Raw genomic sequence first — 25,553 nt, forward strand, 5'->3', positions numbered from 1 at the left:
ATATATGGGTGTATTTGATATGGAATCATTGCTGCAAGAAAAATCCAAGCTGTTGCCAAGGCACAAACCACAAAACTTCTTCCTTGCACCTCTCCCAAGCACTGGGAAAGCCCCAGGCAATAACACCCTGCAAAGGGCTTAGCTTTAAAAGCAATGATGACCATGTTCATACAAGGTACTCAGAAGACTGATGATTAAGACACTCTCTTGCAGTACAAAAGGTGTGAGTTCAACCCCCCTCAGATCAAGTAGAAACCAAGGACTCCTGTTTTGTGGGCAAGTAATTAATTCTCCAGACTGCTGGCTAAAGGATGGGCACCACTGTCAGCCTCTCTTGTAATAAGATCACAGGTAACATATCTGCCAAAGGGATGGCAGTGCTTGAACATGTCTCTTGGAGGGAAAGGAATCCTCTCTGGGGAACTGACTTCAGTGTAAATGTCTATCACTGAATTAGTGAACCCTGGGCTTTGCAGAATGTTAACAGAAATTCAGTTTAAGGCTATAATATTCATAAGAAATTATAACAAGATCTCAAACGCAGCCTGTACGTTTACTCAGATTAATTTAATTTTTAAGTGAAGTGCACTTCAACCTGCAAAATTCACTACCCAGACAGTGGGCTGTGGGAAGTGACCAAGCTAGGCAGACAATCTCCCTCCTCCTCCCCCCCCAGGTTTTCACAGGTATGAAAGGCCCTCCACTGGATCTACAGATCATTTATGAAAGGGGCATTCAATGGACCAGATCACTTCTCTGGGACCCCCTGCTTGAGGCCTTAGAATTAGAGTTTTTCTCCAGGCAAGGTAACATTTAACTTATATTCAAAGAAAATAATTAATGTAAAAAAGGATCCAGAAACACAAACCACTCTACTTTTTAAGGGAATATATGCTGTTTTTGCAAACCAAGTGAGATGATATGCTTGTAAAACAAGCTATAAGCTACTTACCTCTTCAGTGGCACTTCAGACAGCTTAGATCTGCAGTTCAAAAACATCCTGAGTTTCATATTGACAACTTCTTTGAGTACCTACAGTAAAAAAATAAACAAAAAACCCAACAACTCTGTAAAATGTCCTTCTTGGTAATCACTGAACTTTGAATATAAGCCAGTTATTCTTGTAACATCCTGTCATTTCTCAAGCTCAAGTAGAAATCTCAAACATTTTTAAGCTTTAAATATATCTGTATATTAAGGGATGTTGTCATCTTCCAAATAAAGATTTGACCTTTTCTAAAACTGCATGATTTAGCACATGATATTCTCGATAGTCAAAATATTAATGTTTTCCCCTCTTTATGCAGTTTTTTAAAGAGCAGCTATCCCCATCTTCCAATTACTGAGTATATTACCACCTTTCTTACATTGTTTTCTGGAAGACTCTAAGACACTTCAAGGTCTAAGTACAACACATGCCTTTTATTCAATAACATCATCTTAAAACAATGACTTTCACTCATTAAAATACTTGAGTACAGCTCAGAGAATTATTTTTATACTTAACTACTTATTAATTTTAAATGTCAGTAATAGATCAGTGATGTGTTGAAGTATTTATTCAACTCCAAAGCATTCCAATAAGTTAAAATATTTCTACTTCCTTCTCAGTTTCTTCATCTGTTAATTTCTAAAATACTAATTTTCTGGCGTTTTTTTACCTTTTTTTTTGTGAGCAATCTCTGGTGTTTAAAGTTATTAATTTATTTAAAGCACTCTTAAAAACCTTTAGCAGGATATTTTCATTTTTCTGGTTTCTGACCCAAAGTGTTTATTTGAAAGGATAAAGCATCAGTGTCTACCTTTATGGATATTATTAGAAAAGCTAATAAGATACTAAAGCTGAGTTAAAATACTGATACCACTAAGGCTAAAATCTAAAATTACTGTAATGGCAATTAAATTGGGAACAAAGCAAGACAATGGTTACCCTTAAATCTTTTATTATAACTATTTTTTTCTTTTCTGAGTTCAACCCATGGCCACACATATTCAGTACTACAGTGCTACAGCTTTACATGGTTCTAGGGAACTGTTCTGCTCCTTGTTTCTCATTCTCATCCTTTGAGTCACTGTAACACTATAACTAAGAGTTTACTGAGCAAAAACTAAAGACTACAAAATGGCATAAAGGTGAGAAAAAGAAGCCAACACCACTGGAAGCAGAAGACAGGGAAGTATGAAGTGATGTGGGCTAAAAACTACCAAAATCAAAATAGACAAAATTACTCAGGTATTTATCTATTATTCAGAATAAAAAGCATTTGTAACTAGTTCTGCTGGTCTCATTTACTGAAACATACCCCAAATTTTCATGGTTAAAGAAAACACAATTTTCTTTTCAAATGTTGCCTCCAAAGTGATGTAAACATGTACAGGACTTTGTTTTCAAACAAGACAAAAATCTTATCTCATTGGTAAGGAATGATACTTAAGCAATCTGTGTTGATATATGGTCAACTGTGTAGAATTAAATGATCTTTAAAGACTGAGGTACCATTGCAATCCATCAGCTGGCCATGAAATTCACTACAGCCAAAAGAATAATGCCATTCTTAATTAACATTTCACAGGAATTTAAATAGGAAACAACAAATAAGGCAAGAATGCATTATTTCTGTGTTTTTCAACAATGCTACTTCTGGAATATGAATCTGGTTTTGTTATTTAGGGCTTATGAGGACACCAATAGGCAGAGCATTCAAGTCAGCACATGAAAATGCACACACCTATTTTATACCAGTGTGTTTGAGGAGTTCAGTGTGTTTCCTTTAAGTCAGAAAACCAAAAGAAGAGCACGGAAATTTAAATCAGGAAGCATTTCACACTGTAAAAAAATAGCTGAATTATTTCAGTTTACTGAGCCTGAAAATTATTTAAGAGCAAGTTTTATTTTGCATGTGAAGTCAATTTGCAAAAAGGTTACTGTAAGTTACCACAGCTCATCTGAAAAGCATTAACTCGCTAAACCACGATTATTCAACCAATCACTTGGAATTGTTTGTGAACATCACCATAATACAAAGCACCTACACTGAAAACAAACTCTCAGAATCTTCAAAAGAACTCAAAAAATGATGAGAAGATGAAAGCTTGCAGCACGGAGATAAATAAAAATTTGCAATTCCAAGCGAGTTAAACACTCAGGTTAATGAGACACTGGAAAAGCTCAGTAGGAGCTGTGATCCATACTCAACTGCTTGATAATGTTTAAATTATTATTAGATTAAAAAAAAAAATTCTACTTCAAATGCTAATTGAGAAAAAAGAATCCTATGACCCATGTTATATAGGAAATCAGACTAGATTATCAAAAGGGGCTACTTCAGAGATTCCTGTCACTTTAGAGGATAGGGAGTAACAGTTTCTCCCTGAAGAAAAACTGAATGTAGAAAAAAAAGGCAGAAGATAACTGACAGGAAAAAAGGAAAATGTTTTATTTTTCTCTCCGTATTTTTGAGTCCTCTGGCAGTTACTGGTACAAGGAAAAAAAAAGGAGAGGACCCTAAGAGTTACATATATTGCTGGAGTAAAGCATTTGGGCTATGGGACACATAGCTTATTCAGTGGCCCAAGGTATAGTATTTTTTCAGCTGGTTTTGGCAAAACATGAGGGGCAAAATAACCAAAAAAAAAACAACCCAAACAACATCTCTTCAATTTTTTCCTCATTTTTAGAGGAAGCAATTTCTACTTTTTCACATCACCTCAGGGGCCACATCCATAACCTTGGGACCACTTAGCTGTGGCTCTGCTCTAATTCATGCTCTGGCTCACAACTTGCCTGTTAATGTTCTTAAATTGCCACTTTCTCAGACTAAGCAGTAAAGTTTAGATTACAATTTACCTATAGCTGTTTATACCTTCCCAAATTAAATTCTATTTAATATGAGTAACTTTTTTTTTATACTTTAAAACAAAATCACCAAAATATTTCTTTGAAGTGACTATTAAGTGACACAAAGTAAAATAATAGCATGCTTTCACTAGGTTAAAAAAAAACAAAATTGAAATGTGGGCACATTTAACATAAACTGGGACAAGAATCATGTACTTTGCTGTGGTGGTTATTACACAAATTTTCACTATGAGTAGCTACCATCTAACATACTGAGCACCAGACCAAACACTCTATTAGAAAAAAGAGCCTTTCAATATAAGTATATCCCAAATGCTTAAAGTTTACAGTTTTAAGTCACCTACATATAGCTAGGTAATTGGAAAGGCATCCATTTAGGAATCCTAAGTTTGGGGCTTGCTGTACATGTAGGCATGTTTTGTCTCTACACCAGGATGTGGTGGCTTTCTGTTTAATTAGATATAATTTTTAATTTTCATTTTAAGCTTATTTTTCACTAAGAAATAAAAAAAAAAAACCCCAAACTCTTATCTACATGAAAATATTTCTGATTTGTTTAGTTTCAACAGCATTTCTTTGTTTTCCCCTACATGTTGGCTTCTAGACTAAGACTCCAGCTCCTATGATTCAAGTAGGATCTGTGATGTTTGAACAGCTTGGAGCACCAGGGGACTCTCATTTGCTTTAGGGAAGATGCTGCTCACCAGGGAGCCCCTTGCCCTAGGAGGAATGGAGGCTTCTGATCTGAGTTACAAGGTCCTTGATGCAACATAACATCATACGGACTTCTGGCTGAGTGGAGAGAGTTTTCAGTCAAGTCCAAAATAAAAATGTTTTCACTTGGTAACAAGAAGCTTTCATTTTGACTGAGAATGGCAAAATGAAAGATCTGATTCTAGAGAAAAGCTGGTATTCCAGAGCCTTAGAATATCAGAATTGTCACTAATTTTAATTTTTAATTGTCACTAATTGTCACAAGTTTTCCCTTGGTTTGCTATTATTTATGAAGAGTGAGCGGATGCTTCAATATTTGATACAAAAGGCATAAAAGAGTATGAAAATGGGAGGGGGGGGAGCAATATAAAAAGAATTTATGAAACTTTCATAATTACTGCAGAGAAAAAGATAAAACAGGATGCAGCAAAAATCACGTTACAGGCTTCAAAATTGTAACAGACCATAAGCAGAAGACAAAATTTACATTTTTATGGGAAACTATAAAGGAACCTAAGGCAGAGTGATATTCTGCAACTAGTGAAGAAAGAAGATCATTTTAGGGGCTACAGTTTTAGGACAGTTTCTCTTTAGATGATCAATAGCTATACACAGTGGAAGACTTCTAAATATACTTGGCAGCATTAATCAACTGAGAAATACCTTGCCAAGAGCTGAAAGGTTTAGAGCCCAATCTTCTTCCGATGACATTATGGGTCAGATTTAGACCACATCATTTAGGTACCATGGAAAACCAAGGTGATTTGGTTTAATGGAGAGAAGCATAAGCCTCTTAAGATTTTGAGATAGGAGAACCTTTTCCACTTATATTACACAGACAACCTCCTTATTTTCTTCTATTGACTATAGAGAGCACTTATGGACTTATAAGAGCACTGGCTCATGGTGCATCTGAATTCTAATTGTAAGTAAGCTACTTATAATGATTAATTAGATAAAACCCAACTTTTTAATATGAATTTAAATAACTAAATATGTGTATTTTAAAAATACCTACCTTTTGTTTACCCCTTTACTACACTGTACATGGAAATTAAAAAAGTTCAGCAAAAATTAAACTACAAATATGCACACTAGAATAAATGACCACCATCTTACAATCAATAAATGAGCCATCTTCTGTGCCTCTCTTGTCAATGGATCCACAATAGCAACAACATCATAAAATGGTTCATTCTCTTGGGGATCAATTTTTACTACACTGTTAAAAAAAAAAAAAAAAAAGATAAATAAGTGACATGAAAAACCTAAACTGAATATGTGGAAAGAACAAACGTTTTTAGACACAAATCTGTACCATCAGAGGCACTTTAGATGTTACTATGCATGAAGACATCTCTCTCATTTCCAGCAGCCATCATTAATGCTCCCTGTGATATAACTAGGAAAGCTAAACATGAAAAGTGATTGAAAATGTAGCATTAATCTACAGAGCTCCATACTGGTTAGCGATAATATACATGCCCCAAAGCAAAATTTCTAAAATAAAATATACAGCAAAATTTCTAAAATTGCCATTTGTCACTGGTGTAGTTTCCTTGATCAATCAGATTTGACAAGAGTCAGTGGTGACACAACTTAAAAAAAAACAACTAAAAAAACCCAACAAACAAACAAACAAACAAACCAGTGGTGAAAGTGGCAATTGGTGAAACTTGACAGGATGGATTAGTTTTATGCATTCCGTAAAATAATTTAGTTTAATAAACTTGATTAGACTAAGTCAAGAAGCCCTAGTTAAATACTCTGGATCTACAGGAAGGAAAACATTAGTAAACTTAACTAAAAAAAAAAATTCATATGCTGTAAACACAGTAATTGGACGAAATAATTTTTTATATTCCTAGAAACACAAGTACTATTCATGAGTCAAACTTTACCCCATACAGTATAGCATAGCAGTGACTGTTACTAGTATAACTTTGGAAAAGGTGTTAGCCACCTGAAACAACCTACTACTGATTTGACTCCTTATATTTTCAACAACAGGGCACAGCACACTAAAGTAGCTTTATTGATAAAAAACAAGTAGGGACTTGGAAATAGCATTGAATTTTTTTTTTAAATCTTGGTTCTTTGGGTTGTCATATGTCCTTTCAAAAATACACCTGTCTGCTGCAGAAAGCTTGGCCCAGCTGCACTTAAAACCAGCTACTGCTAGTACCCCAGTATGAAAGTGGGGAGGATTCACACATGAAGATCTTGGTATTTTACACCTCACTCATGAACAATGAAAACAAAAGAAGATGCTTAGGGCATACCCACTTTTTAAATCTAGGATCAGAATCACAAGGAGCCAACATAGAAGTTAGTACAGTAATAACAGTAACAGGAGCTGGCCAAGTGTAAATCTCTTAGCTGAAAAAAGTCAGTTTGTGTTTTCCTAAGGAATTAGATACCAATGAACCCTATTAATCTGCATTTGAATGTAACCTAGTTGTATCAACTGTGTATTTAGCAGTGGACAAGAATGGCACTGCTAAGACACAAACTGCTACACAGGTGTGAGCTTTATATATATATTTATATATATGAGACACACTTATACATACACATGCTTGTCCTATACAAGCAGATGTGCATTAGCCTTGAAAATAGCACTTGAGATCCACAAGCAGAAAAAGATGCGCAATTTTCCACATTAATGAAAATCAGTGGGGGCTTCTTTTAGCTCTGATCTATGAAAATTCTAAATCATAGAATCATAGAATTGGCTGGGTTTTCAAGAAATGTATGGACTCTCAAGTTTTTTAACTCCAGATCACCATTTCTATTCACACCAACTGCAATCACTCTTTTCAGCAAAGGGTAAGTTGGAAAATAATTAGACAATACAAGTTAAAATTTTTAAAAGGCAGATGAGCATGTTCATACAACAGAAACAGCAATTTCTTTTAAAACTGAAATACTTCAGTTTTCAAAGGCCTTATGTAGCCAAGAATACATTCTAATTTTAATATGACAATACTGTATGTGCATTATCATGACAGACAGAACTTACCTGTGCTGTTCTTTGAGTAATTCAGCATCTTGTCTTATCTCTGTTTTAGGCAAAGATGACAGTAAGGCATCTATTTTCATAATCAAATCACTGCCACTAGATTAAAGAAGGCACAAAAAAAAAATGTTTTTAATCACAAAAGGAGTAAAACATTCACAGTTTAATGTATACCTGCCTGGATAATGACTATTTAAAAAACCCACATCCCAAATCTGAACTCTTTACGATTATGACCTCAAGCTCTGTAGTTTTGCATAAAACTTTTAGCACTGCCAATGCCCAAGAAGCACTTACTGCCTTGGAATTTGTTAATAAACTAAGTGATGCAGAATTAGGAGAATTACAATTCAGCCTCACAAGCCTCACAGTCTGCATAGTACAATCTACTGGACACGTACAGTTCTTTATTTCTTTTTTCTTTTTTGCACTTTTTTTTTCTTTCGTGACAATATCTAAGAGCAGACAATTAACAAGTTAACAAGCTTCAAGTTTACTTGGCCATACCCTTTAAATTTGTTTTTTTTTTTAATTACTGGAATTTCCTTTAAAGCCAAAGTAGTTCTGTTTCAGTGCTACTAAATCTTATTGCTTGATTAACTATATTTTGCCTCTCACTACTTATCTCATTGATAGTTCTAGCTCTTCTTGAATTTGTCCTTGTGGTAGTTACTCTTTCAGTCGTGCCAGTCCTAGTTAACAGAAATTATATACATAGAAACTCAACTGCTACTGTAAAAATTACACAATTTTGCTCTCTTCTTTGTCCACAAACAGGATCCTTAGATTTAAAGCTGGCTAGTACTCATTTTTGCACTTCTTCAATTAACAGATGTGTGAATGCTGCCAAGTAAGGTGTCAAAGCACCACATCTGCCCACATCTCTTACAGACTCTTTTATTAGCAGTTCCCCAAAACAATGCATGTTCTTGCTTCAAATACCAATATTCAGATATTACCACAATTTTAAGATTCACTGGATTTTATCAAGTTTATTATTCTTCTTTATAATTACTTTTAAGAAAACAGATTCTAGAAGGAATTGTTTACAGTTAGCTGTAGCCTTCTCTTGGTTGTGAGTACAGTGAAAGCAGATAAAATATTTGGAGCAACCCAGCAGACCTGCACACGTATTACAATGTAAGCTGGAGAAAACATTCCTTTGGACATAGGGGGATCTCTTATGCCTTAGACTCATCACACAAATGATCAACATTAAGAAGGTGCATGTCTCCTGAATAATACAGAGGCTTTTTCTGCTCTGTGCTGCAACAGCAAGCTACCAAAGAAGGCTCTCAGCCAAGTAAATAACACATGCATCTGAACCCAAATATATAAAGTGGAAAACTATATTAAAATAGCGTAATTTGCTGAGCATAAAGGTAACAGAGTTCAGCAATGTGCTGCTTCTTGTAGAAAACAGGGCAGGGATTTGGGTAGGTAAGTATAATAAGGCTGTCAGGGAAATGATGAAAAGGAAATGAGGGACAATTAAATCTCTCTAAGTAGAATTACTCAGATGCCAAGTAAGAAAACAGCAAACATATAGCATGCAAACAATAAATATTTCAAGTACATGCAGAGCATACATGTATGAGTATATGGTATGAAGAGTACTATGAATATAAAAATTTGAACCTTTGATCACATTTTCCATGTAAAAGGATTATTAATTTGTCACAGGTAATAAACAAAGCTGTGTATGATAAAGCTGCAAACTGCAGAAGAATTGTACCTTTTACTACTGCTTCCCATCTCTTTGACAACAGCTTTAATCTTCTCTGCCGAGGTACTGTACGTTACTTTTTCTAACAAATTAAAATCTTCTGTATAGAATTCATTTTCATCTAAAGGACCCAGTATCTTTATATAGAGAAAAAGAATGTTACTGAACATAGAGTATCCCAATAATGTTTCTTCTCTAAGAAAAAATACACTAATATTTTAAATGAATGCACAATATTCAATATGCAACCCCCAGCCAATATTATTAACTATATACACCAATATTATTAACTATAGAGTACTAAACTGAAGAATAACTGTGCAGGATGAGGTTTTTACAGTTATGTAATTACCAAGCAGAACTGCAACAAATAGTTATGATACTTATCACTATACATACAGATGTAAAGAAGGTAACTGTTTAGAAAGAACAAATCTAAGAAAAAGCTGTTAGGTACATTTTAAAACTCAAACTCCTATCTGCCTACTGCACTCTTTAGGTGTTTAATTCTGTGATCATTGTATCTTAACTTCTGGAGGCTTCTCAAATGAAGCAGAATGTTGAAAAGAAAAACAGAGAAATGAATAAGAAATGTAGAATATCCAGAGACAAGAAACAGAACGGCTATGTGTTTAGGTTTTTTTGTGGATCTGAAATAAAAGTGTCTTGAAGTCCCAAAAAATAGCTTTGAGGATGTTGTTTGTAACTCTTACTTTTACTATACCAGGCTAAACTGACCAAGGCAATTTCAGGAGCTTACAGGGCTCCCAGGACATAGAATGTTATGATGCAAGTGTGATGTTGAATGCTTCTGTCCCAACTTCCAACTGCTTCCTAGAAATTAAAGGTTATCTAAAAAAATTCCAATTTTGAATTTTTAGTAATCTTAATGATGCATGAGATAGAGAAAAACAGTGTGATTATGAATTATCATGCTATTTTTGTGGGATTTTTTTTAAAAAAAACAACCAACAATAAGCCCTACAACTCAGCAGCTGTTCATAAGAACAAAACTTCAGTTTTGGAATAGAAAGGATATAAATTAAAGATATCCCATGCGCTTTTAAAAAATCTTTTAAAGTCAAAACACACTTTCAAATAGGTAAATATACATGATCAAATTATCCAAATATTTTAAATTTATTTCCTCACAACCTAGGATATTAGATTATTTCATGGTTTTAGGCATAGAAAACAGAATAATGGCCATTTCTAAAATAACACTGCATATTTAGGTGACAGAAATAAGCCCATGTAATTCTTTTGTGCTTCATTAACAAAAATGCTTTCTGTGGGTTCAATAGTGGTGTTCCCATTGTATCTGAAAAGCAATTTAGGATGCACAAGATTAACTAAGAACAATTTAAAGAGAGCTTCCAGTAATAAGATGCCAATGTAGTATCTCTATTTCTTTCTAATGGTGAAGCAATAAATAGAAAACAGAAAAGAGTTAACTCAAAGATTGTTTGTATAAATGATATTTGAAATGTAAGGTATTGATTGTCATTAACAAGTAGTAAATATCGAACCCAACACTGTGAATTTTTTTAATCACATTTCATCTATAGTCACACCAATTAAGGTTATTGTTTCAGAATATACATACAAGAATCTGAAACAAAAAACCCCTCCCATACTTGTGGTTGAACAGTAAGAATAAAGACTATACAGCAATTTAATATTGAAAAACAATTTGAATTACTATCCTAGTCAATGTAATTTATTTTTTCTTGTATATACAGTGGGTCATTCTATCCCAAATATGAGCAACTTCAGGATCATAATTATTTCTTAAATATCATTACTAATACATCCAATATTAGCCTGTTTAGAGAATTTGTCAGATTAACTCTTAAATAGCTGTGGGAATGACATACATACGTAGTAGCTTCATTGGAATGGAACTAACAAACAAATTATGAGTAAAACAAAGGAGGAAGAAAGGCAAACATTCATACTATTCTCTAACAGCAGTCTGAATAACTAAGAAATCAAAATAATGTGTTTTCTTCAGTTTGAAACTAAAGTTCCCGGGAGTAAAAAATACCCACATAAAGACTGAGAGATTACTTCATTTCTTTCTTACCCTGCCATTGCTCATAACAGCCATTTGCCCAGGAAGCAGCTTAAGAACCTCCTGGCAGAACATCTGATGGGTTTTGATTAAATCCAATCCCAAAGTGTTGTACTTCTTCTCAAAAGTATCGCCATCCATTCCCTAGAGCGAAGGCAAAGCATGAGATGGGGGAATGAATCACCACATACAAATTTTATAATGGCTCAGGTAACCAAAGATTTTCTTCAAATTCTGTGGTAACCAGAAAGCAAAACAGAACAACCACCTCATTTTCAATGCAAGTACATGACTGCTGGTGTGGAGCCATGGTCCCCCAGGTAGCTGCTGTGCAGTAAAAACCCTTGGGCAACTGTGAGTAACCACGAGAGGAAAGCTGAGCCTGAGGTTAAAAACTTTTTTTATAATAGAATTGGCTGGGTTGGAAGGGACCTCAGAGCTCATCAAGTCCAACCCTTGATCCACTACCGCTGCAGTTACCAGACCATGGCACTGAGTGCCACATCCAGTCTCTTTTTAAATATCTCCAGGGATGGAGAATCCACCACTTCCCTGGGCAGCCCATTCCAATGTCTGATCACCCTCTTGGTAAAGAAATTCTTTCTAATGTCCAACCTAAACCTCCCCCAGCACAACTTGAGACCGTGCCCTCTTGTCTTGCTGAGAGTTGCCTGGGAAAAGAGACCAGCCCCCCCCTGGCTACCCCCTCCTTTCAGGGAGTTGTAGAGAGTGATGAGGTCTCCCCTGAGCCTCCTCTTCTCCAGGCTGAACACCCCCAGCTCCCTCAGCCTCTCCTCATAGGATCTGTGCTCGAGTCCCTTCACCAGCCTGGTTGCCCTCCTTTGGACCCGCTCCAGGACCTCGATATCCTTCCTGAACTGAGGGGCCCAGAACTGGACACAGGACTCAAGCTGTGGCCTCACCAGGGCTGAGTACAGGGGCAGAATCCCTTCCCTGGACCTGCTGGCCACGCTGTTCCTGATACAGGCCAGGATGCCATTGGCCTTCTTGGCCACCTGGGCACACTGCTGGCTCATGTTCAGCTTCCTGTCAATCCAGACTCCCAGGTCCCTTTCTGTCTGGCTGCTCTCAGCCACTCTGTGCCCAGCCTGGAGCTCCCCATGGGGTTGTTGTGGCCAAAGTGCAGGACCCAGCACTTGGCCTTGTTGAACCTCATCCCATTGGAATCAGCCCAACTCTCCAGTCTGTCCAGGTCCCTCTGCAGAACCCTCCTGCCTTCCAGATGACAGACACTTCCCCCCAGCTAGCACACACAGCTAGCACACAGCCTAGCACACACCTGCACAAAAATTTACATCCTCTGTTAGCAACTGAACTCTATTCTGACCTTTAGGAAAAAGGTATAAAAAATCCACAGTACTCTAAAAACCTAACAGTCATTTTAATGTGGTCATTTAATACAGCTTAAACACGTTTTGGGGAAGCCAACATTACCCAGTGAGACACAAAACAAATCCATGCGCAAAGTGGGAAAAAATGCTGCAACTCTGCCATGCTTACAATGGCACCATGCCTCACATCTCAAAATTATCTTGCTATATTAAACTCCACTGATTAGCATTTCTTCATTACAGATATACAGAACCAGCAAATAGATTAATTCAGATAGAATTAATGTAACAAAATAAATTAGTAACATGCATACTGATTAATTAGCAACCTTTATGTCTTAGAAATTGTATTAGACAACAAAACAAAAGCATGACCCAAACCAACCAAGTAAGTTTTCAATATGGTGCCAGAGAGCTCTTTTAGTCTTCCAATTCATTCTATTTAAAAATACTACAATTTTCAGGTCCTTTTGAAACAAAAAACTCCAGTTTTTGATAAGTCAGCTCCAATTTATGTCTGAGCTTAGAAATCACCAACATTTGTATTTTAAACTAATGAATTTTTCAGGGAAACACACCAGAATAGGTTGGCCAGAAGCAAAGGATGCTCGTTAACCCCAAACACTTTAGTCTGTACCTATTGCTGCTCACAGCCAAAAAAACAAGGTAAAATCAGTTATTTCTGAAGCCTAGATTGTTGAAAAATATAAATACTGTGATTTTAATTAAGGGAGAACTATTAAAAAAACCAACAATTAGAGACTAAACTATTTTAGTATCAATAATCTATCTGTACTCTGTGTTTTTCAGTACCATCATATTTTCTTCCATTACTTTAAAGAAATTTTCTGTTCTTCCATCACACAAAGGTTGTCATAAATCCAAATCAGCTTGAGCAGAAACTGTATAAGGGTTATAAATGAAAAACGTGAAATGAAAAAGAATGTAGTCTAATTTAGTTTGCACTCACTGGGATGAGAAATTTAACAATTTTGGTTCCAGCTGCAAGGGATTTTGCTGTCTCTTCCTTACTAAGTTTACTTAGGAAACTTTTTACGTTGCTGTTGTTTTGTGTTAGAAAAGTAGTTAAAATTCCTCTTGCAATGGCTGTATTATCTTCCCTTATTTTTGATGAAGGATTGTTCAAAATCCCAAGTCGTGTATGACTGCTGGTTTTCTGCAAAGAAAAATATAGAATAATACACATTTTTACATTTTTTTACAATTTTTACAATTTTATAATCTGTGGTTACCTAATATATTCATATCTATTATATCTCTGAAATGCCCACAGGTATTTTTTGCAGCTGTTTGTCTTTAGAAAACATACATCAATGCCTAATTCAGAACCTCAACTAGGAACAAAAATGTTACTAGTAAGAATTTACCTACTCACTAATACTTTTTAAATAGAAGATTTTTTTTTTAATAGAAGAACTGCCCTTGAACATTCTGCAGAAGTGTGTTTTTAAAAAAGACATACACATTTTTTCACCCAAGACTTCAGGGCTTGTTTTGTAGATGTTTTTCTATTTTTAAAAACTATCAAACTAAGCAGAAAAATACAAGAAAATGTGCCCACATATCGCTTTAATCTTAATCAGTAGGAAAATCTTTCACTTGCTAAAATCAGTGATGCCAGTTAAATTTTGAGAGCTGTAGGATCAAACAGCATCACTTACAAAAAGTTAAATGGCCTCTACTGCAGTAAAGCATACAAAAATACAGAATGAAATAACAAGTATTCAACATTTTTAATCAGCAAACTTTTAAATTGCAGCCCTTGAGAAAATTTTTGTTAAAATATTATTTGAAAAGCTTGAAAATGTGTACTTCAAACTGCTCCTGAGTACACGTTTCACTGCAAAAAAGCAAGACAGAAGGGCACGCTGGGCTACTTTAGGAGACACATGGCAAGTCAGTCAAGGAAGCTTTCGTTCTCCTCTACTCAGTACTTTTGAGGCTGCATTTGGACAGCTGTGCCTGGTTTTGGTCCCCTCCAATGCAGTAAGGATTCTGAGATGCTGGAGAGGCTTCAGCAAAGTGCTGCATACACTGAGAGGATCAGAGGCCTGGGATGCGGCACTGGACCAGCTGGGCTTGCTCAGTCTTGGCAAAGAGGATGTGATGGAGAACCCCTGGACAACTGCTGAAGGGAGAGTGAAAAATGTGACAGGGCCAAACTCCTCTTGGTAGCACTGAAGGAAATAACAAGGGGTAATTGAGCCAAATCTTGTCCTGGCAAGAAAAGCTACACTAGAAAGGCAGTGAGACACCAGAGCAAAGAGAGAGGACTGAGTTGTCTCCTCAGGGATTTTCAGGACTCTTCCAGACAAACCTTGTTGCTGATCTGATCTCATGATGGCAATAATCTAGCTTGGAATGTGAGGCTGAACCAGATGACCTCCAGAGATCTCTTCCAGCTAAGACATCACTAATGTTTTCCAAGTGAAGTAAAAATATATCAGCGGTTTTCAAGATATTATACACTAGCTGGAATAGTTAAAAGTGAGTTCCCTTAATCCTTCTCCCCTCCCAGTTTCTCAAACACTTTTCTTCAAATGCCAGTGGCCAAGTCATGTACAAAAGTTGTCTGTGCCAGTTCTTAACTTAGCAAAAATTCTACTAGATCCTGACTTGACAGACAAAAGGGACTGGAACAAAATAAGGAATCTCCATACAAATCAATGGACTGTAAAAATCACTGTGTCTTTGTCTTTTGTCATGAAACTCAGCAATCAGTAGACTGAACCTTCCATGAGGTTTAACTAAACCAAATACATCAGTCAGCATAAAGATTACCAATTAAACTGTTTCATGGAATATCCAAACCTCATTCAGAATGGCTTTTTCTAACATTTTTTCTAGATTCTCCTCACTAACAGATGGAGACTTGTCCAGACAGTTCTCACTTTGTAGTTGGGAGCTACGGCCTATTTTTCCTGCTGGAGGAGATAAATAAATGAAACTATGGGGGGAATATTGTCAAGCTTGGGTCATATATCAAGCAGTTAGATAAATGAAATGTTTTTGTGTAACAAGGATTTGTACTGCATATTCCTCTTCGCAGTTTTTAAAGTCTCTTTTTAAGACCTATTTGCTACTTGGTATTACATGCTCCCTGCATCACAACAATTTTATAATTCCCTTAGCATGGTGTCTGTTTCATCCCTGATTAGTAAATCTAGATGTTTCCCAATTTCAATATAATTACTCTTCTAACCTCCTCCTTAGCCTTTTTTGTAATTTATATTCATTTGATATTTACTTTTATACTTTAAATCCTATTATTAATACTGACAAACTTAAAAATAAGCAAACTCATACATGTGGATGATCCTCCTCGCATATTAAAATACCAAAAAAATTTAATCTGTCTCAGAAGCAGACAAACAGCACATGGAAAAATTATCACTTCATGGCCACAGATATCCCCCATCCGTGACACTGCATGATATCAACAGGTGTCATTCTATCTTCCCTAGCTCAGGTAACATGTTATGTTATCTCATGGGAGGTCTGTAATTGGGAAGAAATTCACTCTTTCAACAGCATCATAGTTTGTCTTCTGTGTCAGAAGTCCATGAACAAAAATGGTCATTTGTGGGTCTGTAAGATGTCCAGTGCTACAGGAGAGGACAGCAAACTGAAAACACAGTCTCATAAGGCTGCATCTGACCCAGAAAAAAACCCAACATGTTACACCTTTATTTAAGAGCATAATTTTTTAACGTGCACAGTGTTGTTAAGAGTGTATTAATAATTATTTTAATAAAAATTGCTAGAAACTCACCAGGTGTTTCAAGGCATTAGAAAGCAGTCGTCTCCCAGCTGGTTTATCAAAATCAGCAATAATCCAGATAGTAACAGCATATAATGCATCTTCATCTGAAAATGAAAGACAATCTTCCTTCACATTCTGGAGAATCTTCTCACAAGTAATGAGTCATGAATTAATTCTGTTTGAGATTTAGAGGCTTATGGGTATGTTTGCTGACTTCAACCTTAAGACTGATCTTTGCTACATCAGAATCCTTTCCCTCTTAATTATGATAAAGTTCTTAGGAGACACTTTATCACATTTTTTATAAGAGTCACCAAGGTGTATCATTGTACCAGTAAAACAAGATGGCCCTAAACAGTAAGCTAGCTTGAAATATCAAGACTTGCTTTACCAGAGGTTTCTGGTGAACATTTGATGGAGACTGGTCATATAGTCAGAAATGAAAATAATTTAGTTACAAGAATTCATGAGTTAGGCCATTCACTTTCCCCAGCAGCAAGGGAAGAGTCCTTCAACCAAAGACAGGCCAAAACTAACCATTTCTGGACCCAAATGGGAATATACCAAACACAGTCCATAGAAAGCAAATTACTGTGTAAGTGTGAATGCAGAAAATTTCCCTTTTTCCTGCTGAGATTATAGGAGAGGTTATTATAAGTGCTGCTGCTGTCTAAAGAAACACACTGAGGACAGGGTTTTGAAATGTAGATTACAGTTTAAAGGTTAAGGGTTTTACACAAGAGATGTGAATGAACCTACAGACTGAAAGCCAGTCACCACCTGACAACTAGGTGGGATATCTCTGTGGCTGTAGACAGAGAATCAAATAGAGTAAAAGATATTATTCTAAAGAAATGTAAGATTATGGCATTTCTTACTGAAAATGAAGTAAAAACTATGAGTGACAATCCATCAGAATATTTCTTTTTCTTTTCTACAGAAAGACAAAGCTTTGGGTATCAAAGGAAGAAAAATAGACACTGAATGCTAATAAATAAGGAATAAAATAAAATATTCCTCAAATGGTAGAAATGTCTGAGTCTTTTGTTGACATCCCAGAAGTCATGCAAAGCTTTTTAACTTCATGTCTGTAAAACCACTAGCTACAACATTAATCCCATTTCAAAATGACCAAATCTAAAATAACTGTACTTAAATTCCTGTTTGTAATGCTAGGATATGATTTGGGTCCTGAAAGATACCTGGATATTGGGAAATTTACATTTACACAGGATCCTCAGGATACTCACTTACTTGGGATATTTTGCTTGCAAATTTCAACAATATGTAATAGCCATATCTTTACTCAACCCATACAGAATATGAACATACCCTTTTTAGTTAAGTACTTCATGTTGTCTGAAATTACAGCACTTTTATCTTGCGAGTCCAAAAAGGAGAAAGTAGAGAAGTCTTCCACACCAAAGGGAACTGCAAGATGTGAAACACAGTATGTTAGACTTTAAAAAAAAAAAAGGAAAAGTGTAACAGCAGCCAGTCAAGAAAAGTAGTTACCAGATGTGGATCTGAAATGGATGTATCTTCTATCTGCTCCAAGAATCAAGGGGTTTATACGGGAAACCACATTTTGTTGATCCATAAGAAAATCCATAGCATTTATATGATCATGTAACAAACCCTGTAGTAAGGAAAAAAATACTAAATCTGCACTCTTATAGTTTCAAGACAAAGACCAAGTATTTATACAATCTTTCAACTGAATTTAAAGCTTCTATATAAACCAAATTATGGACAATGTCGAGTCAAATATGTATAAATATCACATAGGTAGTATTTTGAAATATCAGATACACATTTTTCATCCAACAAAATCAGCACAACCCCACTTCTGGGTTGAAAAATTACATATAATTACTATATATTTAGATGATCCTTTAATCTTCATAATCTAAATATACTGTTTCAAAACTAAGATCACATATTGATGTCACAATATCATTTCAGTTGTGATACTATTAATCTCAAGCCATTGCATTATAAAAAATTTAACGTATAAGTATGGCTCAGACAATTCCCTGCCAAATATTTCATCTTGTATTCATTCAGAAATGTTAAACATACCATGAACACTGCCCTCTGGAAGAACCCGGTGGCATCAATAATCCTCTGAAGAATCACGGTCTCTAACTCTGCAGCATCCATCTCCTCTCTGTTAAAGGGCACGCCATTAAACAGAGCTTGAGGCAATGGACCCAGGCCAGTCTTTTTATAAAAGGTTGCTCCTGCCTGATCATATCAGAAATATCACAGGATTAAGTAGACTCTTGTTGACTGTAGCAAAAAATGAAACTAATATCAAGAGACAACGAACTCGGATCTCCCAGCACTATTCACTGTCACACCTTCTCAGAACTAGCAGGGACAAACATTTCCTATTTGGAAACCAAGCAACACCTGGGACTCATTTATATGGTGATTTTAATTTTTGCTTTTTCATCCTACTGAGAAAAGTTATTCTCTTTTGTTTAACATTCTTAGGAAAAAACAGTAAGCAAATAATAATGGAGAAGGACATTAGGGCAGATATAGTTTCAGGTGGATTGTCTTAAACCAAAGACAACACCCCAAAAAATCATCAAGAAGCTCTTATGCTCAGAAGCCGAGCCTTTCTTGATAAGAATTAAGAATGAGCTGACTTTTCCTCATAGAAAATGTGATGAGACAAATAGAACTAGTGTATTGCTAGTAATTCCTTCTTTCCACTCTGCAACCTTTCCCATTTTCTTTCAGTGTCACTTTCAGGATAGTTACAAGCTCTATGGCAGTATCTATGCATCCATCTTTGTCATCTCACTGTCTCCTCCCTGATCTTTATCCCAGTCTCACTGTCCCTGGTCATATGGGGGGCTTCCTACTGGTGGCTGTCCCTCTAATTTTCTTTCTTTAATACTCTCTAGGCAAGCTCTCCTTCCCCAAAATGTATCCAGCTGTTTCCAGGGCAGATTGAAACTGATACAAAGCTTCTGTGCAACCCTGTGAGGAACAAGGAGCATTAAGGTGAACAGCACCCTTTTTTTCTGGCTGCACCAGATGCACCTCATTAAAGGAACATAATATACACTATGTAACAAATTTTGAAATTGAAGTAAAAAATGGATCTGTACAAGACTGTACAGATGGAGTGGCCAAAGATACATGACAGAAAATCATCTGAAATGTTAACAGGAATTTTTCTACATAGTCAATTACAGATAAAAAAATAAATCTCTATGGCCTTTAAATCAAAACCCATAGCTGTCTTTCCCAAGGAAATTATAACATGAAAACATAATCAAAGAAGACACTGATTCACCTACAAGACAGGCTTCAGGTCCTCACCCAGAAGACAGAGGTGAACAATTCCTGCAGTGTGAATGCAGCAGGCAATAATGAATTTTAATAGTCCAAGCAGAAACAGAGAAACCTTTTCAACATTTCCACTAACAACTGAATGGTGGCTGAAGAAAAATCTGATTCAAAGATACTGTATTGACTTGCTTTAACATTTAGCTTAGTAAATGTAAAACATTGTGTACCACAAAACTTCTCAGCACTTGAGTCTCAACATACCTTCCTGCCTTCATCATATTCAGAATGAACATCTAGGATACTCTGTATATCAGCATGTGGGTATTCACTTCTGAGAATATCTTTCACATGATTTACTGTTAGAACATTTCCATCTTTTACCCCATGGTACATCTGTAAAAATTACAACAAAGAAAATTTAAAAAAACAATAAACTGTCAATAATCAAACTGATAAAAGTAAACGAACAACTAAGTAAATATAATTTCATAGTGGTCTAGTAAATTTTGTATCAATATACTTTTATATTACTTTTATTGTAGTCTTTCTACTGCTTTAGTAATTATCACCATCTTTGTTTGAAGCCAAGCCATGGCTGACAAAGACCATGTTCCAGAGCTCTGTTCTGATTGATCTATTATTATACCTTTACTCTAAATGGGAAGTGGCAAAGGAAATACATTTACATGAGTGGAAGTGAAAGGTTATTTCTCTCCACTAACTAGAGAAGGAACCTAAATTCTTATTATAAACTACCTAACCATGGGTAGTTACCTGAATCTTTATGGAATTAATCCAATCCTGTCAGTGATACTTTTTCCTACAGTGACAGATTTTCCTTACCAATGCCATTTTATTTCATAGCATTAAGTTTTCATTACTTTCATAGACAGTGAAGAATTTTGAAGTGTAAGTTATTCAATCACTTTCTCTTCAAATGTGGAATGATACATTTCCCTTTACAGCTCTGAAAAAAATATATTTTAGTGATTCTATTTTTGTTATCTTTTAATTATTATCTCCTTCTTACATTACAAGACAAAGTAAATGGAGGAAAACAGTATTTTAAAAACCAAACTGCAAATCTGGTCGTGGATAACAGACACACATGCATGTTGCCTCCTAACACTTGTAGATTTCTATTTCTTGTAACTTCATTTCCTTTCATCTTAAGCTGTGTTTGTCCATGATATTAGTTTCTAGGCACTGAACAGAATAGCAGAAAACAAAAGTAAGAAAACAAAATTATGTATTAATTCCACATTCTGATACGATTTTGCCTGCAGAACCTTCACCTAGACTGCTCACTTTATTTCCCTCCATTCATCTCCCATCTCTGAAATCCTGTCTGTACATGAACCTGCATTGTCTTACACAGAAAACCTCTCATCCATTAAGCTGCAAACCTGGGATATTTCTGTTTTCTACACCCATGAACAACTCAAGAACTTATATTGCTCTCTTTCGTTTTCTACATTAGAGAACAACCAAGGATTTCCCAAAGCTTACAGGATTGCCATAGTGATACTAAAATGTCTGTATGTCAGGAGATACAGAACACAAAGACAGGCACCACATTAACAGAAATAACACAGAATCATTTTTCACAAGGAAATACTAAAAGCTACCTTTTAGTATTGCATCTACCTCTTTACATACTTAAGTAAAGTCAGTAGATGTGTAAAACTGACAAAAGCAAGTTGGTTTCCAGAGGAGAGAAGTATTTCTTCAAATGATTCTATAGAGTATTAAAGCTATCCATGTTTTAATACTTTACTTCCAGGTAAAGTAAATGGAAATGTATTGTGTTGTCATAAGGTAGCAAACTCCTAGCTATGTAGGAAAATAATTTAAAAAATAGGTGTTTTCTCAGGAAAGAACTAACATTAATTATTGAGGTAAAGGCTTGAGAGGTGTCAGATTCCTCTGCCATGTAATTAAAAGCTTGCCACAGAGCTACTCCAGCATCGTCGTTTCCATCAATTTCTTCTTCTGTACTTAAAACAAAAACAAATCCAACTCTAGAAACAAACAGAAAAGACATCATACATTTAAAAACAGTATCAGTTTCACACACATTCTAATACCAATACAGAAGAAGGAAATTAAAGTAATTTAAGTAATCTGCCCAGCATGCAGAGATGAAAACACCTGTACCTAGATGGTGTTACATGATGGTGTTGTGTTGATACTGAAGATACCAGCTATGCAGTTTTCATTAGATATCCTAGATTATGCTTAGGTTCTCCTTATCTGTTAGAAGGTTATGACATTCTTTACATTGCTGTCATCATTTCTTAGTGGTTTGAGTCTCTGTTTTAGTCTGCACATTGTATCTTGAATTGCTGCATGTAGACATGCTAGGGTCTTGATTCCCTGTCATCAGCACAAGTCCTTTTTACTAGCCCTTGTCTACCCTTTTCTTACCATCTTGGCCTTCTCCACCCTCACATTGTCATTCACTTTCCATTCACACCCATATCAAGACATTACTGCAACTCCCAACATTTCCATTAAATGAAAAAAGTCCTAGAAACCAGGACAACAAGGCTCGAGAGGAAAAAAGGCCCAAAAAACTCCTCATGGACATGGGTCTTACTTCCCTCTGTCCTTTGTTTTCATGAAAAAAATCTGGACTGGGCCACACTATCTTTACAGCATAAACTGTAACAGATTTGGTGTTCTGTAATAGCAAGGGAAATTAAAACCTAACAGCCACTTGTTTGTCTATACAAAACATTTTGATTAAACAAAGCATCATCATTGGCACACATAACTCATGAAGATGTGACTGAAAGGTTTGGCACATGCTCCAGAAAGCCCAGAAGTCCAAGACTTTGATGTGAAGATCCTGTTTCTCCAGGGAAAAAAGGCTTTAAGCAATGAGAGAATCTTGACAGACAGACTACAAATAGTGGCACAATGACTAAAGCAGAAAGTCCTTCACAAACTGACAACCCATGAGAGTTAAAACTGAAGACATTTGAAATTATATTCCCCAATGAGAACATGTAAGGATCCTTCTGCTATCTACTACACTTCTGGAAAGGACTTCTTATCATTAGTCAGTTCTACATCTCAGCTGGTATAGGAATATGACAAAAAAGATCCTTCTGTTGAAGTCTTACATGATGGAACCTGTGTACATTTATATCAAGAACATACCAATTCCCAAGAGGAAAAATATATGCCTATTCATCAACACAGCTCCCTGAATTAAGATACGAAGCCTAGAAACATGGATTCTGAAAGCCACCTGGAATTTTGTGAGTGCAAAGCCATCAAAAGGCTTTCAAACCTTCCACTGTCTGGTATCAGTAATTTTTCTTCAAAGAATTTAAGTATTTCCCTCTACCCTCTGCACTTGAACATTTCCCCTGCTTGTATAATGGGAGAGATGAATGGGAAGAAGATGGCCAAAAGCAGGTATTTCAATGAATCAGAAATGGAGATTTTATGTTAATACTTCACTGTTGCAGCAACTCAGGGATTGACTTCATGTATTTTTCCAGAGCACATCCTCAAATCATCCTGAGGATCTGCAGGTAATGCTATTTATACTACATCTGCAGTAAGATCCTCTACTATTAGGTGCCACTTCTCCCAAGACAAAATCCAAAGGGCAGAAAAACACTATTCCATGAAAAATCACTGCTGAAGAAGCTATTTAACTTCATCCTCTTCTACATTTACTTTTTAGCAAGCCTACAGGTAGAGTTGTCTCCAGATGCCAAACTGCAACCAAAACCACTTAAAAATGTGGTATCTGGCTTACACAATAGCAGCTATTTATGCCATGAAGCATCATAAGCTGCTGCCTGTTCCTAACTACAGATGACAGCACTAGGTAACGTTCTACATACAGCAGTGGGTTGAAAGACCAAAAATTATCCCAACTATCAAGAAAAGAGCTAACTGTAAGACAGAACAAGGGAATTAGTCTTTCTAAAGGAGTATCACAGAGACTCAAAGCTGGCTGCTGCTATGCAAAACTGCATCGTGCAAATACTCCCACCAAGCTTACAGCTCCATCATGACTGCTACAAAACCATGAAAGACCTACTACAACAACATGACAATCTGCAATGCTGTGTTTCAGACAACCTTCATATTTACAAGTGATAGTTCAATGAGCTTATTTAGGAAGTCACCTTGCATTTGGATATCCACTTCACATGAGATATTTTAAAACTATTAAAACAAAATCAGTCAAAAGAATTTTTAAGCAGACGTTCAGAATGTAATCATGTGTGCATCAGATTAAAGGACAGAGGAAAGTAAGAAATATAGCAAGTTTTCTAAAAAGATACAAATAATATTGTATAAAGATGCACCATGTTCTACAGTTAATTGCTTCTCACATTTTTTACACCTCTCATTATTGTAAATAACTTTTCCCAAAGTCTGGTGTCATCTGGGTGCCATAGGAATGGTCAGCAAAGCAGAATATTGCATGACAGTACAGATTCCATCTCTTGTCCACATCTTGACTACCATGTACCTGGCTGCTACTCTCACCTCAGAGAAGTTATATTACAAGTAATAAAAGTTCAGAGAAGAACTGGGAAAACAAAAACAACCTTTGGAGCAGCTTCCAGGCAAGAAGTAACTAGTAACCTAGAGAAAGAAGTCACTGCAGCTGAATATGGCAGAGCTAGAGAGACAGTAAATGAAGATATTAATCTGTGAAAAAAAGGATACTGTGGGTGCTGAAACTTTACATGAATTAAGGGGAAAACAGAAAATCTATGGAAGAGAAACCCATTTCTTGTTGCTAAATATTTTAGAAGCTACTTCTCGGTCTGGAATTCTTTGATGTCCAAATGTGCAAAGGTCAAGAAATGACTGAGGCAAAGTAACTGGTGGCCCTGTTCTTTTCATCAGACCTAAGCAGCTCCTTGTGGCTTATTGCAGACAGGCTGATCTTAAATGGACCTTTACTCTGATATAGTTTGGCTACTCTTACACTGTTATGTATCAGAAAAGGCAAATCAGGTACCATGCTATATTCTCCTCAAGGACTGAAGCACTACTCTCTGACAGGCAGTGACAACGGTGACAAAATTCAGAGATAACATCTCTTTTTTTTTTTTTCTTTTTTTTTTTTCTTTTTTTTTTTGTCATTAAATAAAAAAAACAAAACAAACCAGCAAAAAAAAAATTAAAAAAAAAAAAATCTAAATTAGTAAAATTTTAAAGGCAAATGAAAGCCCTGTTGTTTACTGAGGAGCCAAAAGCCATTTCACAGGAAGATTTTAAATATTCAACACGGAATTCATCTTGCTGAATCTTGGAACTAGTCTGAACACCCTTCTTTTAGAAGCTGTCAAAATAACAGGCATTTCTGAGTGTAATTAATTTTTTCTTAAAATAGGCATATCAGATCAATGAGATTCTTACTCTGAAGTGGCTCTCAAATGATGACTAGTTCAAACTCAGACACCTACTTTTCAGAAATTCAAAACTTGATGAGGTCTTTGGTCTCACTTTGGTCTTTAAGTATTTATATAAAAGACAAAATTCCATAAAGCATCCTCAATTTAAATAACTGAATTTAAAAATTACCTCAAATTAAGTTTTAGTTAGAATATTTTGCTTAGAATGCAACTTCACATGGATATCCAGGAGGACTATTGGACAAGTTATTTTTATATCACACTTCTGCTGTTCATTTTCCACACACTGAGGTGTATTATCACTTGCAACCTACTTGCTT

General features: G+C 35.8%; 1 protein-coding gene across 2 annotated transcripts in view; it reads right to left on the reverse strand.

Moving 5' to 3' along the window:
• LOC139795246 (UDP-glucose:glycoprotein glucosyltransferase 2-like) overlaps positions 1–25,553 on the reverse strand; it is an 84,732-nt gene that overhangs the window by 24,929 nt on the left and 34,250 nt on the right. For both annotated transcript variants that reach the window (XR_011725434.1, XM_071742002.1), the window contains exons 15-26: positions 21,723–21,858; positions 20,099–20,230; positions 18,611–18,775; positions 18,044–18,167; positions 17,861–17,959; positions 16,538–16,632; positions 13,715–13,921; positions 11,405–11,536; positions 9,328–9,455; positions 7,596–7,691; positions 5,693–5,795; positions 953–1,032 (exon numbers count right to left, since the gene is read on the reverse strand). Coding sequence is in view for 1 of the 2 variants with exons in the window: in XM_071742002.1 (XP_071598103.1) it covers positions 953–1,032; positions 5,693–5,795; positions 7,596–7,691; positions 9,328–9,455; positions 11,405–11,536; positions 13,715–13,921; positions 16,538–16,632; positions 17,861–17,959; positions 18,044–18,167; positions 18,611–18,775; positions 20,099–20,230; positions 21,723–21,858 (1,497 nt within the window). In the remaining variant the exon portion in view is untranslated. The remainder of the gene's footprint in view (positions 1–952; positions 1,033–5,692; positions 5,796–7,595; positions 7,692–9,327; positions 9,456–11,404; positions 11,537–13,714; positions 13,922–16,537; positions 16,633–17,860; positions 17,960–18,043; positions 18,168–18,610; positions 18,776–20,098; positions 20,231–21,722; positions 21,859–25,553) is intronic.

This window comes from Heliangelus exortis, chromosome 1 (assembly GCF_036169615.1).
Source record: "Heliangelus exortis chromosome 1, bHelExo1.hap1, whole genome shotgun sequence".
In the NCBI taxonomy this organism is placed as follows: Eukaryota; Metazoa; Chordata; class Aves; order Apodiformes; family Trochilidae; genus Heliangelus; species Heliangelus exortis.